Source organism: Rhopalosiphum maidis, chromosome 1 (genome assembly GCF_003676215.2).
Source record: "Rhopalosiphum maidis isolate BTI-1 chromosome 1, ASM367621v3, whole genome shotgun sequence".
Taxonomy (NCBI): domain Eukaryota; kingdom Metazoa; phylum Arthropoda; class Insecta; order Hemiptera; family Aphididae; genus Rhopalosiphum; species Rhopalosiphum maidis.
This window is the reverse complement of record NC_040877.1, coordinates 39,689,350-39,702,985: the sequence shown is the minus strand read 5'-3', so window position 1 is coordinate 39,702,985 and position 13,636 is coordinate 39,689,350. Positions and strand designations below refer to the sequence as shown.

Below are 13,636 nucleotides of genomic sequence, written 5' to 3'. Positions count from 1 at the left end.
TTCTGATAGTTAATTATAATCAAAAATTAAGTTTTTAAATTCAGAAAATTAATATAAGTTTCTTTAAACACTAAAGTAGTAATTTAAGTAGTATTATATTTAAGTGCTAGAGGATAAAGATACAAAAGAGACTAGGTTAAGGAAAATATAAACTACAAAAGAAAATATAAATTATATGGTGGGATTTTAAATATTCACATTATAGAGAATATATAATATAATATAAATTATAAATATAAAAAATGATCTGTAAATCGTAATATTGACAAGGATGACTATGTTTTTTTTCATTTTTTTTTTTAATAAAAAATTAAACATTTTTATAAACAAAATGCTGTCGTCAGTTCTATCAAATTTCAGAAAAAATATTGAGAAATTACAGGTTAATTTCAATCAAGGACTTTCCTGCACATTTTATGATGCAGGAATTTAAATTCATCCTTGAAATTAGATCATCATAATCCCATTGAAAGTGGAGGAATCTAAATTATAAACATTGTAATTTATATATTTTACTTATAAATTAGAAACATGTTCTTCTGTCTTTTCTGCATCAGCACCTAGATCTTGTTTTAATGCTTCAACGCATGATTTAGGTATCAAAGTACCTATAGAAATTACATTTTATTAATACAATTACATTAATATTATAAAACTGAAGATATTAAATTAATCAATATTACGTACCAACTATTTTTAATCCTTCTGCAGTCTTTAACCTAACAACTTGCATCTTGTGATGTGAACCTGTGCGAGCTAACAACACATTTTCTATTCTACTCCATACACTCAATACTGATCCAGACAAAACATTATATGTACGACGCCTCAAACCTACTTCGCAATCTTGACCAACTGTAACAAGTTTACAGTTGCCACGCCTAAACAAAATTATACATTTTTAAAAATTCTATTTAACTTAAAATAAATATTCATAAATCTATAAATGTAATTACCAATAAGCATGTGAACAAACAGTTTCAGATGAATCATACTGTTCTTTCCAGTGTTTTTCTGCTTTAGATGACTCTACTTTAAAATATTTCTTTTCAAGTTCGCTTAATGATTCTTGCCTTAACTAAACAAATAACAACGATTGATATTTAAAATTTGAACAAATTCAATTATACTTATTGAATAAAAAATTTGAAAATGAAAATATCTAGTTATTTTTGATTTATTTTACCTGTAATCCAGTATTTGGACGGAATATAGTAAACATAATATCTTTCTTAGAAGGTGTTTTTGTTGTTTCGCCTTTTTTATTAGCACTATTGTCAGCCAACAAAGCAAGTACTGCTGTGCTTTTATTGTTTCTTATCTAAATGTTATATTAGTATTAATAAAGTATTTAAAAAAATATAAATCAATTCTTACCTGATGTGAAAGATAATATCCTTCAGTGGGTGCTTTGGCTTCATTACACCTTTCAATAGATTCATCCCAACTCATACCTCTTTCGACATGTACAATATGAAGCTCAGTGGTAGCTTGACCAGTGGCATGTTTTCTAAGGAACGTATACATTTTTACTCGTTTTACATTTTCTCCGGCAGTACCCAAATCTAAAAAAATATTAATATGGAATAAATGTTATTAAATTTTAATAATTACATACCTAAGATTCCCAAATCAAAGCGACCAGATTTTTTTGCCTGTGTAATAATGTGGTGTAGTACATCAGTGAAATATTTAAACAGTCTGTTTTGAAGCTCAACTGGCATGCCAAGGATACGGTTTAGGAACTTGCTTATGTTGTTGTAATCCTTGTCTAATGTTAAATTACCAGGACTCGCTTCATTATTGATTATCATACCAACACCAACAAGAGCACCACCAACATCTAAAGCAATAAAACAATGTTGTTCATTTAAACTGAATTAAATCAAGTAAAATTCTGTACTAAATGCCTTTTAAAATATTTAGAGACAGTCACAAAAATTGTGAATAACGGTACAAAATATATTTCATATAAAATATATAAGCTATGATAAGGCATTCTAATATGTACAAACCTTTTTTAAAGTAATAAAAAAAACAACAAGAACTCTTGCTTCTGCTATATAGTAGGTTTTAAGCATGATAAAAATGTTAAAATTTAAATACAATAATAAATAATTGGAAAAATAAATATATAATTTTGAGCTGTGGATAAACAGTTTAAAATTTGCTCTTACAAAAAAAAATTAAATGGTAGTTTTTAAGTAATAATTATTTAAAATTTAGGTTAGCAAAGAAGTTGATCAACATTCAAGTACGTACATAGGTGGTTATTATGTTGTATTATGCCTGTCAACATTTTGGGAAGTGAGGGGAGTATCTTAGTGTCTCTCTACTCTGCTAATCAATTCATAATTTACTTATTTTAATTTCGATTTTTATGTATTGACAACTTTTGCTTCAGAATATAATTTAAAAATGTCATTAAAAAAAATTAAAAACCAAAAGAATATATAAAATATATTTATTATTTTAAATATTACTTAATTTTGATTGCTAATTATTTGAAAAAGATATTTTTTAAAAAGTTCATAGATTTTGCAATAAGTGCTGATTGATTAAATAATCAACATGAATAACAACAAAATAAGTGAGTATAATAATGAGTATAATAAATATTATTGAAGATAATACAAAATGTTAAATTAACAGTGTCTGTTAACATTTAGCAAGAAGTGAATAGTAACTTTTATTTATTAAATATAATTTTTAAACAATTTATTACCTTCAAAGAAGTGTCCTTTATAATCTTCTGGGGGTGGTACTATAGGACTCTCATAACCAATAATAGTTTTCATTGTGGTTTCTAAAGCAGCTCGGCCATATTTATTATCAATGTTAAATTTTGATAAATCACGTGTTTCAGTTGCTCTTCTATCACCATGAGTAAGAGCACCCTAAAGTATTGCAACAATAAGTAATTAATACATTAACCTGTAATATAAATTATTTCTATTAATTTGTACTTACAAGACTTTCTAGTCGTTTCGCCACTATAGATGCAAAACGTCTTTCCCCAGCTAAATCAGATATTAGGAAAATATACTCTGGAGCATTAACTTGGTTAGAACGATGAGAACGACCAAATTGCTGAATAGCCCTATCAGCACTCCAAGGTAATTCTAAAGTAATGTGTACTCTACGGCGTTGATTTCGGGCCCGTCGATCACTTTGTAATGATATACCAGAACTGGCAGCTTCTGATATGATAGCTACATCTTTTTCACCATCCATAAACCTTTGTTTTTCTATTGTAATTTAAATGGATAAAATATATTTAAATAAAAAATATTGATGGGTATTATTAATGAAGTGGATGTTTAAGCATTAGTGTTTTGATGTAGTCAATTTCAAAATTATCAGAATAATTGAAATCACAATTATAATTAAAAATATATTGCAGACAAAAACTGAACTGTATCTTTAGTATGTATTTGTAATGAAAATATTGAGGATATTTTAAGTTTTTACATTTATTTTTCCAATAAAAAGGTACTAAGTGAAGTACTTGTTTATGAGAGAAAAAAAATACTTAAACTCAACTCAGATATTTTTTTTAAATCTAATAAATTTAATCTGTCATTGTTTGCATGTGCGAATTTCCTTAGTATAATATTTAACATAAAAACAACTGACTTGCTCAAAAAAGTATTTTCTCCAACTTTATAGTTTCTTATAATGAATTAATTAAAAATAAATATATCAATAAACGGTCATTTTTTGTTCTGCTTAGAAAACATATTGCGTTCCAAAAATAATTAATTGTGTCGTGTGAGCCAATCCCTTTATGAGCAAGTAACTGTGTTAAAATTATTAATGTATATAAAAAAAATTAAATGCAAAAGTTATATATATAAGTATAATTATTAACTTAATTTAACATATTTCAAAAATTAAAATTATCTATTAAATAATAAAGTACCTAATCATTTTTAAAGGAAAGACAATTTATAACATTACATTTTATAGCTATGGGCCTAGGGCAGAGGACTTGTAGCATTTACATATTTGTATTGCAGTCACAAAAATAGCAGAGTACAAAACAAATATGTTACATGCTTTCACACAGCTGTTTTAGAAATTTAATTTTACATATAAATGCATATTTTTGTTTTTAGAGCATATTTAACACTTATATACACAATTTTATTGATAGATAACGATATAATGTTATACATCATACCAACAACATCATCACCACAGTGAGCCATAAGCACTATGCGGATTTTTATTTGATTAGGATTTATTTAATTATTTTGAATGGTTTTACATGCTTTTTATTAATAATTTTAAATAAATTTGCTAAACAAATTTTTAAGTGCATAAGTGCTTACACATATTTTGAGCAACAAGTCCTCTGACCTACAGTATTCACTAATTTATAGATAATATTAATTAATAACAAAACATTTACCAATAACATTTAATGTTTCCAAAGGGGCATCCACTTCAGAACGAGATTCATATTGTATTCCACCATCTGTCTGAACAACTCGACCTTTCCTTCCTGTCATCTAATTTTAAACATAAAAATAATTTAAAAAATTGAAAATCAATACAATAATCTTTATAAGTATTTACTTCAGCCACATTTTCAGGCCCACCAAGTTCATCGATTAGCTGATCAAGAGTATTTGGTGGTAATTTGTCTCCTAATCTTTCAATTCTTTCCATCAATTCTTCTTTCATACTACAGGCACGATCAATAGCATCTTTCTGGTGACTGTTGTTAGCCATACTCGATTTTAATACAATCTGATGAATCTTGTCTTTTGCTGTTTGTTTCTTTTTTGCAGGAACTTTATTTTTACGTTTTTTTGCTCTACCCGCTGCCCAAGGTTCTAAAGTAAAATGTTTACTTAATAATTTTATTATCGTAAAAGCAACAATAATAATAATTAATTTACCATCACTATCAGTATCGTCTTCACCAAATGGATTAAAGTCGCTACTCGCTTCAGAATCATCACTATGTTCTTCGCTAATTTCAGACTCAGATTCTGACATTTTAAAATCTGAATCATCATTATCAGATTTTGAATCAGAATCACTAGAATCTTTGGCACGTTTTACATGTCTTGAAGATGCTTGTCGGCCTAATTTTTAAATCAGATTTAAAAAAAATTAAAATTAGTTAAGCAAACTAAAGAAATAAAATATTAATACCTGATTTTCTTTTTTCTCCATTTCCGCTAGAACTACTAGGTCCTTGAGAGTCACCATTATGATGTTTGGAATGCTTTAATTCAATACCAACATTTCCTAAGAGTTTTTTAATTCTATTACGGTCTGGCGCAGGAAAATGTTTTTCAACTAAAGACTGTAAAACACCTCTAAAATAAAAATTCATATATATATTAATTATAACTTTTAACTGAAATAAAAAACATATAATTATACAAGAAGAACCTCTGGTGGCAGTTATTACGCATGGTTGAAGAATGGGTATATAATAGGTGCAGTGTTGGTTTTGGTATGCGACGAGTGGTCTGCTCTCAGAAACATCCCCCTTTAATTTTTATCCAATAACTACAAAGCTAATAATTTGTAAGATTACCACAATAAATTAATTTTGGAAAAGTCGATTAGTGTAAACAAAAGATTAAGCTAAGATATGGATTGACCAGAAGGTTCTTCTAATAGAGTTTCATAAAAAAAATGTATTGTTTACTTTGCAGTGGATACAAAATCAGTTAACTCTCCATCATCTTTTTCAAGTTGTTCAAGAGTTCGGGCTTCCCCAGTAGATTGTAATCCAATAATTACGCATTTTCCATGTTTTATTGCTTCTCTATAAAATTAAATAAATTAATAATTCAAAATAATAATGATAATAAATACATTTTTAAGTATAATATACCTAGCCACTTCAACTGCATGTTTAACTTTGGCTGCAATACACAAATATTTAAAAAATCTTTGATGTGATGACCAAAACTGACCCCACATAGTTTTTCTCATTCGATTTTCAGCATCAATTAGTTCAGCTGCTTCTTGAAACATATGCATTGCATCTACCCACTAAAAAATATTCATGTATTATGTATGGAACTTGAAACTTGTAGCATTAGCATATTTATTTGTATTATATCATGAATTATTCAAAAACGAGCTATAAATCTATATACTCTTATAAATAAGTAATATATTCTTAAAATTTATTATATATTATCATTGTTTATTATTCATTTTAATACCATAAATAGTTATAAATCAAAAAATGATTAGAAAAACAAAAATTAAAATTAAAATACTTGTTCCACGTCTTTCAGGAATGCATTAAATTTGTCGATAATAAAGACGTAAAATAGAGCGCATACATAATATGTCAAGCGTTCTATAACTATATTCAAAAACAACTATCTCACAAATCTATTCTTTTTTAAACTTTAAAACAATGTGAAGATTGTCATACATTCCTCCATTAAGGAAGTTTTCTATAATAATAATGATATCAAAGCTAGAAAAACAATAACATTTAGTCAACTCAAAAAAATCTATCAGCCTTTTACCAACATGTAGCCAACTATTAAAAAAAACTTTTTCAATAAGTTCCAAATTTATTGTTGGTACGGCACATGTTGCATACTTTGCAAACCTGCCTCAAAAATTAACATAATAATATAATAACTTCATACCCCCAAAATCAGGGGCGTAATTACAGAGGGGAGGGAGATAGACCCCCTGGCCCCCCATGTGTTGTATTTATATACTGATGTCTTACAAAATACAAATTACTAAAAAAAAATTTTAAATGGTTAGTTATATTACTAACCATTTTGTATTATCAAAATAAATGTTAAACAGTGGATTTCACTTTTATAGTTTTGTCGTTATATTTATTTATAACTTAGTAAACATAAGATCGTCTGTCGGTTGTCATACGCCGAGCAATTTTTAGTTATTAGAGTGCCTATTTAATATCAACAATCTACACAGACAACGGACACAACATATATAGCGCAGTTTACGATATATCAACTGATCTACTAATCTACATTTATTATATTATATATACCTTAGACAGAGGTGACAAATTATTTTAAACTAAAATTCAATATTTATTATTATGTTGGATCGTCTAAATGATGAAATACTTGACATATTTGCACGAAAACCAAGAAAATTGGAAATTTTGTTATAATAATATAGTCTTTGTTAATAATATAATGTAATAAAGAAAATAGTTTGTTTAATATCATATATTTTTAAAGTACATTATGTTGAAAAATAAATTAGTAGTAAGGTCCCCTACCCCTAAAGGTTTATAGTTACAAAATATTCATATCCCATCCCATAAAACATTTATAATTACACCACTGCCGGAAATTAATTCATATATACACCACTAGGTATTAACATTTCTTTTTAATAAATATAGAAATATCTACTAAGGATTAAAAAAATTGGTAAGGGACTTTCACAAAATTAATATGGTTACTTCACTCTTAAAAAAAAATAAAATCAGAGGTGCTTTTAAAGTTTTGGTGTGCAGAGTGGAATGGTACAGCAAAATGTTTGTCCACTACTCCACTTGTCTAAACTTTAAATACGTATAACTCAGCAATCTATGCTAATAGTGGCATTAAGTAAATTACATGAATATGAAAGAAAGAAAAATATAAAATAAATATATATTTATTTGAAGACATGAGAAAGAAAGCAATCCATTAAATACTTATAACTCATAAACTACTCGCCCTAAATTCAATTTTTATGTATCAAAATACTCAGAAAATTATTCTGTTTTGGAATATGAAATTAAAACTATATTGTCATTAAAAAAAAAAAATACTTAGAAGAATATAAGGATAAAAAATATTTAAAACTATAATTTTTTTAATAAAAACATTGCTTTTTTAAAAACTTGAAACTATGTATAAAAATATTATCAAAAACATGAATACTTTTTGAAATAATGAGTGTTTTATGATAAAAGAATCTTCCTATATAAAATAATAAAAAAGGATTTAAACAGCAACATAATACGATTATACTTTTTCACAGTGATTACACGACATACACTCGCTGGAAGGTTAATAAAATAATATTGCATATAACGTTCAAAGTTTTTTGCGGACCACCTATATTTTCTCGCAGACCACCAGTGGCCCACGGACCACCGGTTGGCGACCGCTGTATAAAACAAATATAATTGAAATTTTCTTTTAACTTACCAATTTTACAGCATTATCATATACATTAGTAAACTCTGGTGATAATGGTACTTCATCTATTTTAAAAGACACTCCATGAAAACTTAACTGTCTAGCAATATACATTCCCCTGAGCTTCATATCCATTGCAACTATTTCCATAGCACCAACACCACTAAAGTAAATTATAAATCAAAACAGTAAATTAATATTAACATTAATTTCTATGAAAAAAAAATTGATTACCGTTTTTCAACTGCATTAATAAAATCAAGAAACTCTGGAAATGTTGTACCTTGACCCCACATACCTAAACGCACCATATAAGCCATATTTCGAGGTTCTGAAGCACCGGTAGCTGAAGCATAAACTACTCGAGCATTGGGCAATTTATTTTGTAACTCAAGTACTGTTAATCCAGTTTTTGTTGGTTTTGTAGAGCCAGTTGGACAAAGATTTTTTGCTCGGTGACACTCATCAAAAACAATCTTACATTAAGAATTAAGGAATAGATATATTTAAACATATTAATTTGATATACATTATATAAGTAATGCATAAATAAAAAACAAAATTTTTTAAAGGATACAACTCCATCAAAATCATCACCACACCAATTTAATAATTGCTTCAAGCGACTTTTGTATTTGCCACCACCACTTGATTCACCAATTAGAGCTGAATAAGTAGAGAATATAACTCCTCTAGATACATTACCGTTTGTTGGACAATTAATTTTGGCATATTTAAACTACAACAAATATTAAAACATAATTTCAGTCATAAAATTATCTTAAAAAGTAACAAAGGTACCTTATTTAGAGAATACACTTTAATATTTGTTGTTCCAATATCTGCTAAATCACGTTCAGCATCAAATTTTAAGTCGTTAGATACTGATACCCAAATAGCTTTCTTGCGACCTTTTACAAAGTTCTCAAATATTAAACCCGCAATTGTTCGACCTTTACCAACACCAGCTCCATCCCCAATAAGAAAACCAGCTCTTGAACCATCAGGTAAAATATGTTCATGCTGTTGGCATGTATAAGTAATAGCTTCTAACTGAAGAGCCGAAAGAGATCCAGAATTTATGGTTTCCACTGGAATTGATAATTCATACTTCACATCTGCAGGCTCAACACTTGACAAGGATGCTGTTTCCACTACTGGGTCAGGATGTTTCTTACCCAGTTTCACTAAAAATTTTATCATTGATATTATTATTTTAATTATTAGTATAAGATTTAATTCATAGTATTTACATTTGGAAGGCATATAATCAGCATATGTCTCAGCAACTCCCATATCCTCATCCTCATTTTCTTCTTCATCTTCACCAGTACGCCCACCACTAGACATCTATAATAATTGATAAAATAAAATTGTTGTAACTTAGATTATAATAGAAATTACTATGATTGATTACTCAAAACAATTTTAACTTTCTCTCAAGCTTACATATACATATTGTGTAGATAAGTGCATAAAAGTACCTTTTAAAGATAAATTACTTTATTTATTAATAACTTGACAGATAAAACACTAAACAATTTATTTTGATAACTCAAATGTACCATGTATGAAAAATAATAATAAAACAGCCAGAGAACTTTTTTTTTTTTTTAATGTCAACAATTTATCTATTAAGTAATCACAAATAATAATTATTTATGCATTATAATAAAGAAAACAATTATAATTTATGGTAATTAATTACCTTATTATTCATTGTTTGATTGAACCAATAAGGATTTACATTTTTAGGTCCCATTGGAAAACTTTGTTGGGTAAATGGTTGTTGCATGATATTTTGTAATAGCATTGATGCAGCAGGTCCTCCTGAACTTAGCAGTTGTGATATTATGGCAGCATTATTCCCACCGTTGCTCATTAATGCTTGTAAAAGAAAATTTGTAGCAGCATTTCCATCCATCATTCCAGCTGATCCAACACCACCCATACCTAAACACAAAGAGATAATTGATTAAGAAGAATGTTTCAAATAAATATGGATTTACTTATCTAGTAAATAATAAAACATACTACATAAAATTAATAATTATTAAAAAAATATACCTAAATTGTTTTAATTATTACCTTGTAAAAATTGAGCTTGATTTATATTAGGAGGCATCATTCCTGGATAAGGCATATTTTGAGGGAACATCATATTATTCATATTTGAAGAACCTTGTGCCAAATTCATAAAAGGATTTCCCATCATGGCACCCATCCAATTATTCATACCACCCATATTTTTGGGATAACCTAAAATAAATGTTTTATTTAATTTATATTATTAATTATAATGAAATTTCAATAATTATTTTAATAACTAAAAATATATTGTTTAGCACAAAAAAAAAATATAGTCAAACTTAACATTAAATATTATGAAATTAATAATATTTTCACCACAAATTACATATCACAATACCAAGACTTCAAATTATATTAAAATAAATGAACATATATAGAAAAAAAGACATTTTATCCCAGTAAAAACATACAAAAAACAAAAAAATGTTATCAAAGATTATTTCAAATGATTGGAGAAATTAACTAAGAATTTCAAAATAATGAGTTAAAACCAATCTTTTTACATAGCCAAACTGCAAGATTTTGTTTTGATGATTTATGATCATTATTTTATAAATGAATACTACTTAATATGAAAAAAAGGAATCTATAAAAGTTTAAGTATTAGCTAAATTACTGTTCTTAAATGTCTAAATAAAACTTATAACACTTATAATCTAAGGAGTAATACTATAGTAACAATATTGTAAAATAGATCTTTTTTTTTTACTCTGAATCTATTATAAGAGTACGGTTCATATCTGCTACATAGAATTATATTTAAAATACTAATTATTACCCATATTATTTGCATTCATTTTAGATGTTGGCTCTAAAGGTTTGGTTAAATTAGTATTAATACTGGTACTAGGTGGTTTTTCATCTACAAAAGTTGACTTAATAGTTGCTGCAGTTGCCAAGTCTTTTCCTCCTCCTGGTAATAAAATTCAACAATTATTTTTTTTTATACAATTTAAAACATATTGTAATTTTATCTTATCAAATAAATAAGTACAGTAATACAGTAAATTTATAATTTATACATTTAATTTTAACCTCATGTAAAAATGCTTAATATGATACAATTATGTTAATACTCAATAAACAGTTTATTTTATATGCAACATTATATATTTTTAATTTAATTTAGTTAGTATAAATATTAAACTGCAACAAGAAAAACTTTTATGTCCCAAAAGGTATTTTTAGTATTAATTATTCATTTCATTGTTAAATATGTATGATAAAAGTAATTAATTTATTATTCCTTGACTAACTTCCATATATATACAAACCATTGGATTTGTTTTTTGTATTAATAAAACTTTCCAAAAAGTTACAAGAAACTATTATTTCTGTTAATAATTGTATAAATATTCATTTTAATTAAAGTGAACTTGTATATAAACTATTAAACAATAACAATTTTACATGAACATTAATTGTTATTAACAGTATAATAGAATATACCAATATAGGCACAAAAATTAATATCTAACATTTATATTATAGAATTATTAATAATTAAGAAAGAATATCAATACACGTTTTCTTTTTTAAATCAATTTACAACCCACTAAACTAAATAACTATGTAAAAAATGCTTTATAGATAAAATAGTTATAACAATAGAATTTATTTCCAGCTATCAATATTATATTTAAAATAAACTTAATTGACTCGAAATATGAAAACCATTTATTGATAAGCTACCAAAAATGTTGTTGTAAATATCTACAAGTTTGAAAAAATAAAAAATAATATTAAAACTACAATTAGAATATAAGGACCTAAGTGAAAAAAAAAAATTTTATAGATTAATAAAAATTATAAAATATAATAGTGGTCTTGAGATTGACAATATTATTAAAGAATTAGATGTTCTAAATTCTAATAAATCAAATAAATAATTTTATTAATTGATAAGGTTTGATGTAAAGGTGCTTATTTTTCAATGTTGTTTAAAAACAAATGAATAATAGTATGTTAGAAATGAAGCAAAGTAATGTTAGTTGAATAAAATATAAGGATAACTTATTTCAGATTGATTTTGTTTTAAAGCAAATAACATATTACACTACTATTTGTTTAAGTTTAATTACAAAATTATAATTAGTGATTAGGTTTAAGAGTTTAAATAAGTAAAATGCTATCATGATATATATTATGATTTAGTGTTTGTTGAGCACAAACTAATGATGTTTATTTTTGATTATAAGAAAAATTACTGTTTTGATAAGGATGTTATACCTGAATTCAATGGACCAATAAGAAGAAAAAGTGTCATAAAAAATAAAATAATAGTAAGGAAAGTTTGAAATTGTTTTATTGACATTTAACAAAAAAAATTAAAAATTTAAAGAAGGAAATGAACATCCGGGGATGATTGCAATGTTATCTAATTACCCGGAACTTCAGTTTTGTCTGGATCATCGTCATCATCGAAATCACTTCCCGAATCTGGATTCTTCTCCGCTTTCACAATAGTATCTTTGGACGCCTAAAAAATCCGATGTCGTATTTCAATATTTTAGCAAAACCTATTTGGTGTAGAATTAACAATAAGGAAAAATATCCTTGAGGAATGTATGAAAACAGAAATACAATTATATCATTATAACACAGATATTGGGATTTTGCTATGAAAATTCGAGCAGCTATCACAGTAAAACGCAGATATATAGTCTTATAGTAGGTACCATAATATTACTACTAGAGGAATAATGCGTCGTAGTGGCGTTAGTCAGCCGTCGCTTAGAACGGTGGACATACGTGAGCCCGAAAACTTTTGCTGGCCGCCAAGCTTGGGACAAAATGTACGTGCTCGCCGGCCAGCGAATTCACGGGCAGCATTTACTAACCATTTTATCGGACGGGTCCATAGGGCACGGAGACGCGGCTGGCAATGGTTCACGGAGGGGTGGCCAGAGTACGAGATTTCGGCGGCGTCGGCGTCGGTAGGTATTGATTATCCGCGGTGGATCATAATAAAAAATCCGGCTGCAAGCTTATTGGTGGAACCGCCCCGGGACGGTACGGGGAACTTTGTGTCGGGCAACGAACAGTACGAACCGGGCAACTTGGCCGGGTAAACGAGTTGCGATGCGCACGTCGCGTTCGTTTGTACGGCGAGAACCGCGGTTGTTGTTGTTGTGGTGGTGTTTACAAATTTCGGGGGCTCCCGGGGAAAAAAAATATAAACTTCAACTTATTCGGTTGTGGGACAAAAGAATACAGGTTAGAATCAATACAATAGTTTCGCCGGAAAGAGAAAAACAACGCAGGCTGCCAGATGCTGCGAACAACATGACGCCCGCTTCTGGGTGCCGACAGTAGCCGCACGCAATAATATTACGTTATTATATATGTGTAAACCATATATAAGATAATAAGAAATA

At 27.6% G+C, this 13,636-nt stretch overlaps 1 protein-coding gene across 1 annotated transcript; it reads right to left on the bottom strand.

The window, feature by feature from the left end:
* Nucleotides 1-131: 131 nt before the first annotated feature.
* LOC113558926 (protein strawberry notch) lies at nt 132-13,457 on the bottom strand. Its single transcript, XM_026964515.1, has 24 exons — nt 13,100-13,457; nt 12,645-12,738; nt 11,038-11,172; nt 10,257-10,427; nt 9,877-10,121; nt 9,422-9,518; nt 8,970-9,355; nt 8,746-8,907; nt 8,403-8,644; nt 8,178-8,331; nt 5,861-6,021; nt 5,672-5,791; nt 5,167-5,333; nt 4,908-5,096; nt 4,582-4,841; nt 4,415-4,514; nt 2,971-3,248; nt 2,726-2,897; nt 1,619-1,843; nt 1,378-1,565; nt 1,187-1,321; nt 957-1,078; nt 688-881; nt 132-608 (listed from the first exon to the last, which is right to left on the bottom strand). The coding sequence occupies exons 1-24, from the start codon at nt 13,118-13,120 to the stop codon at nt 517-519; spliced, it is 4,110 nt and encodes a 1,369-aa protein (XP_026820316.1). The 5' UTR covers nt 13,121-13,457; the 3' UTR covers nt 132-516.
* Between the last annotated feature and the right edge of the window lie 179 nt (nt 13,458-13,636).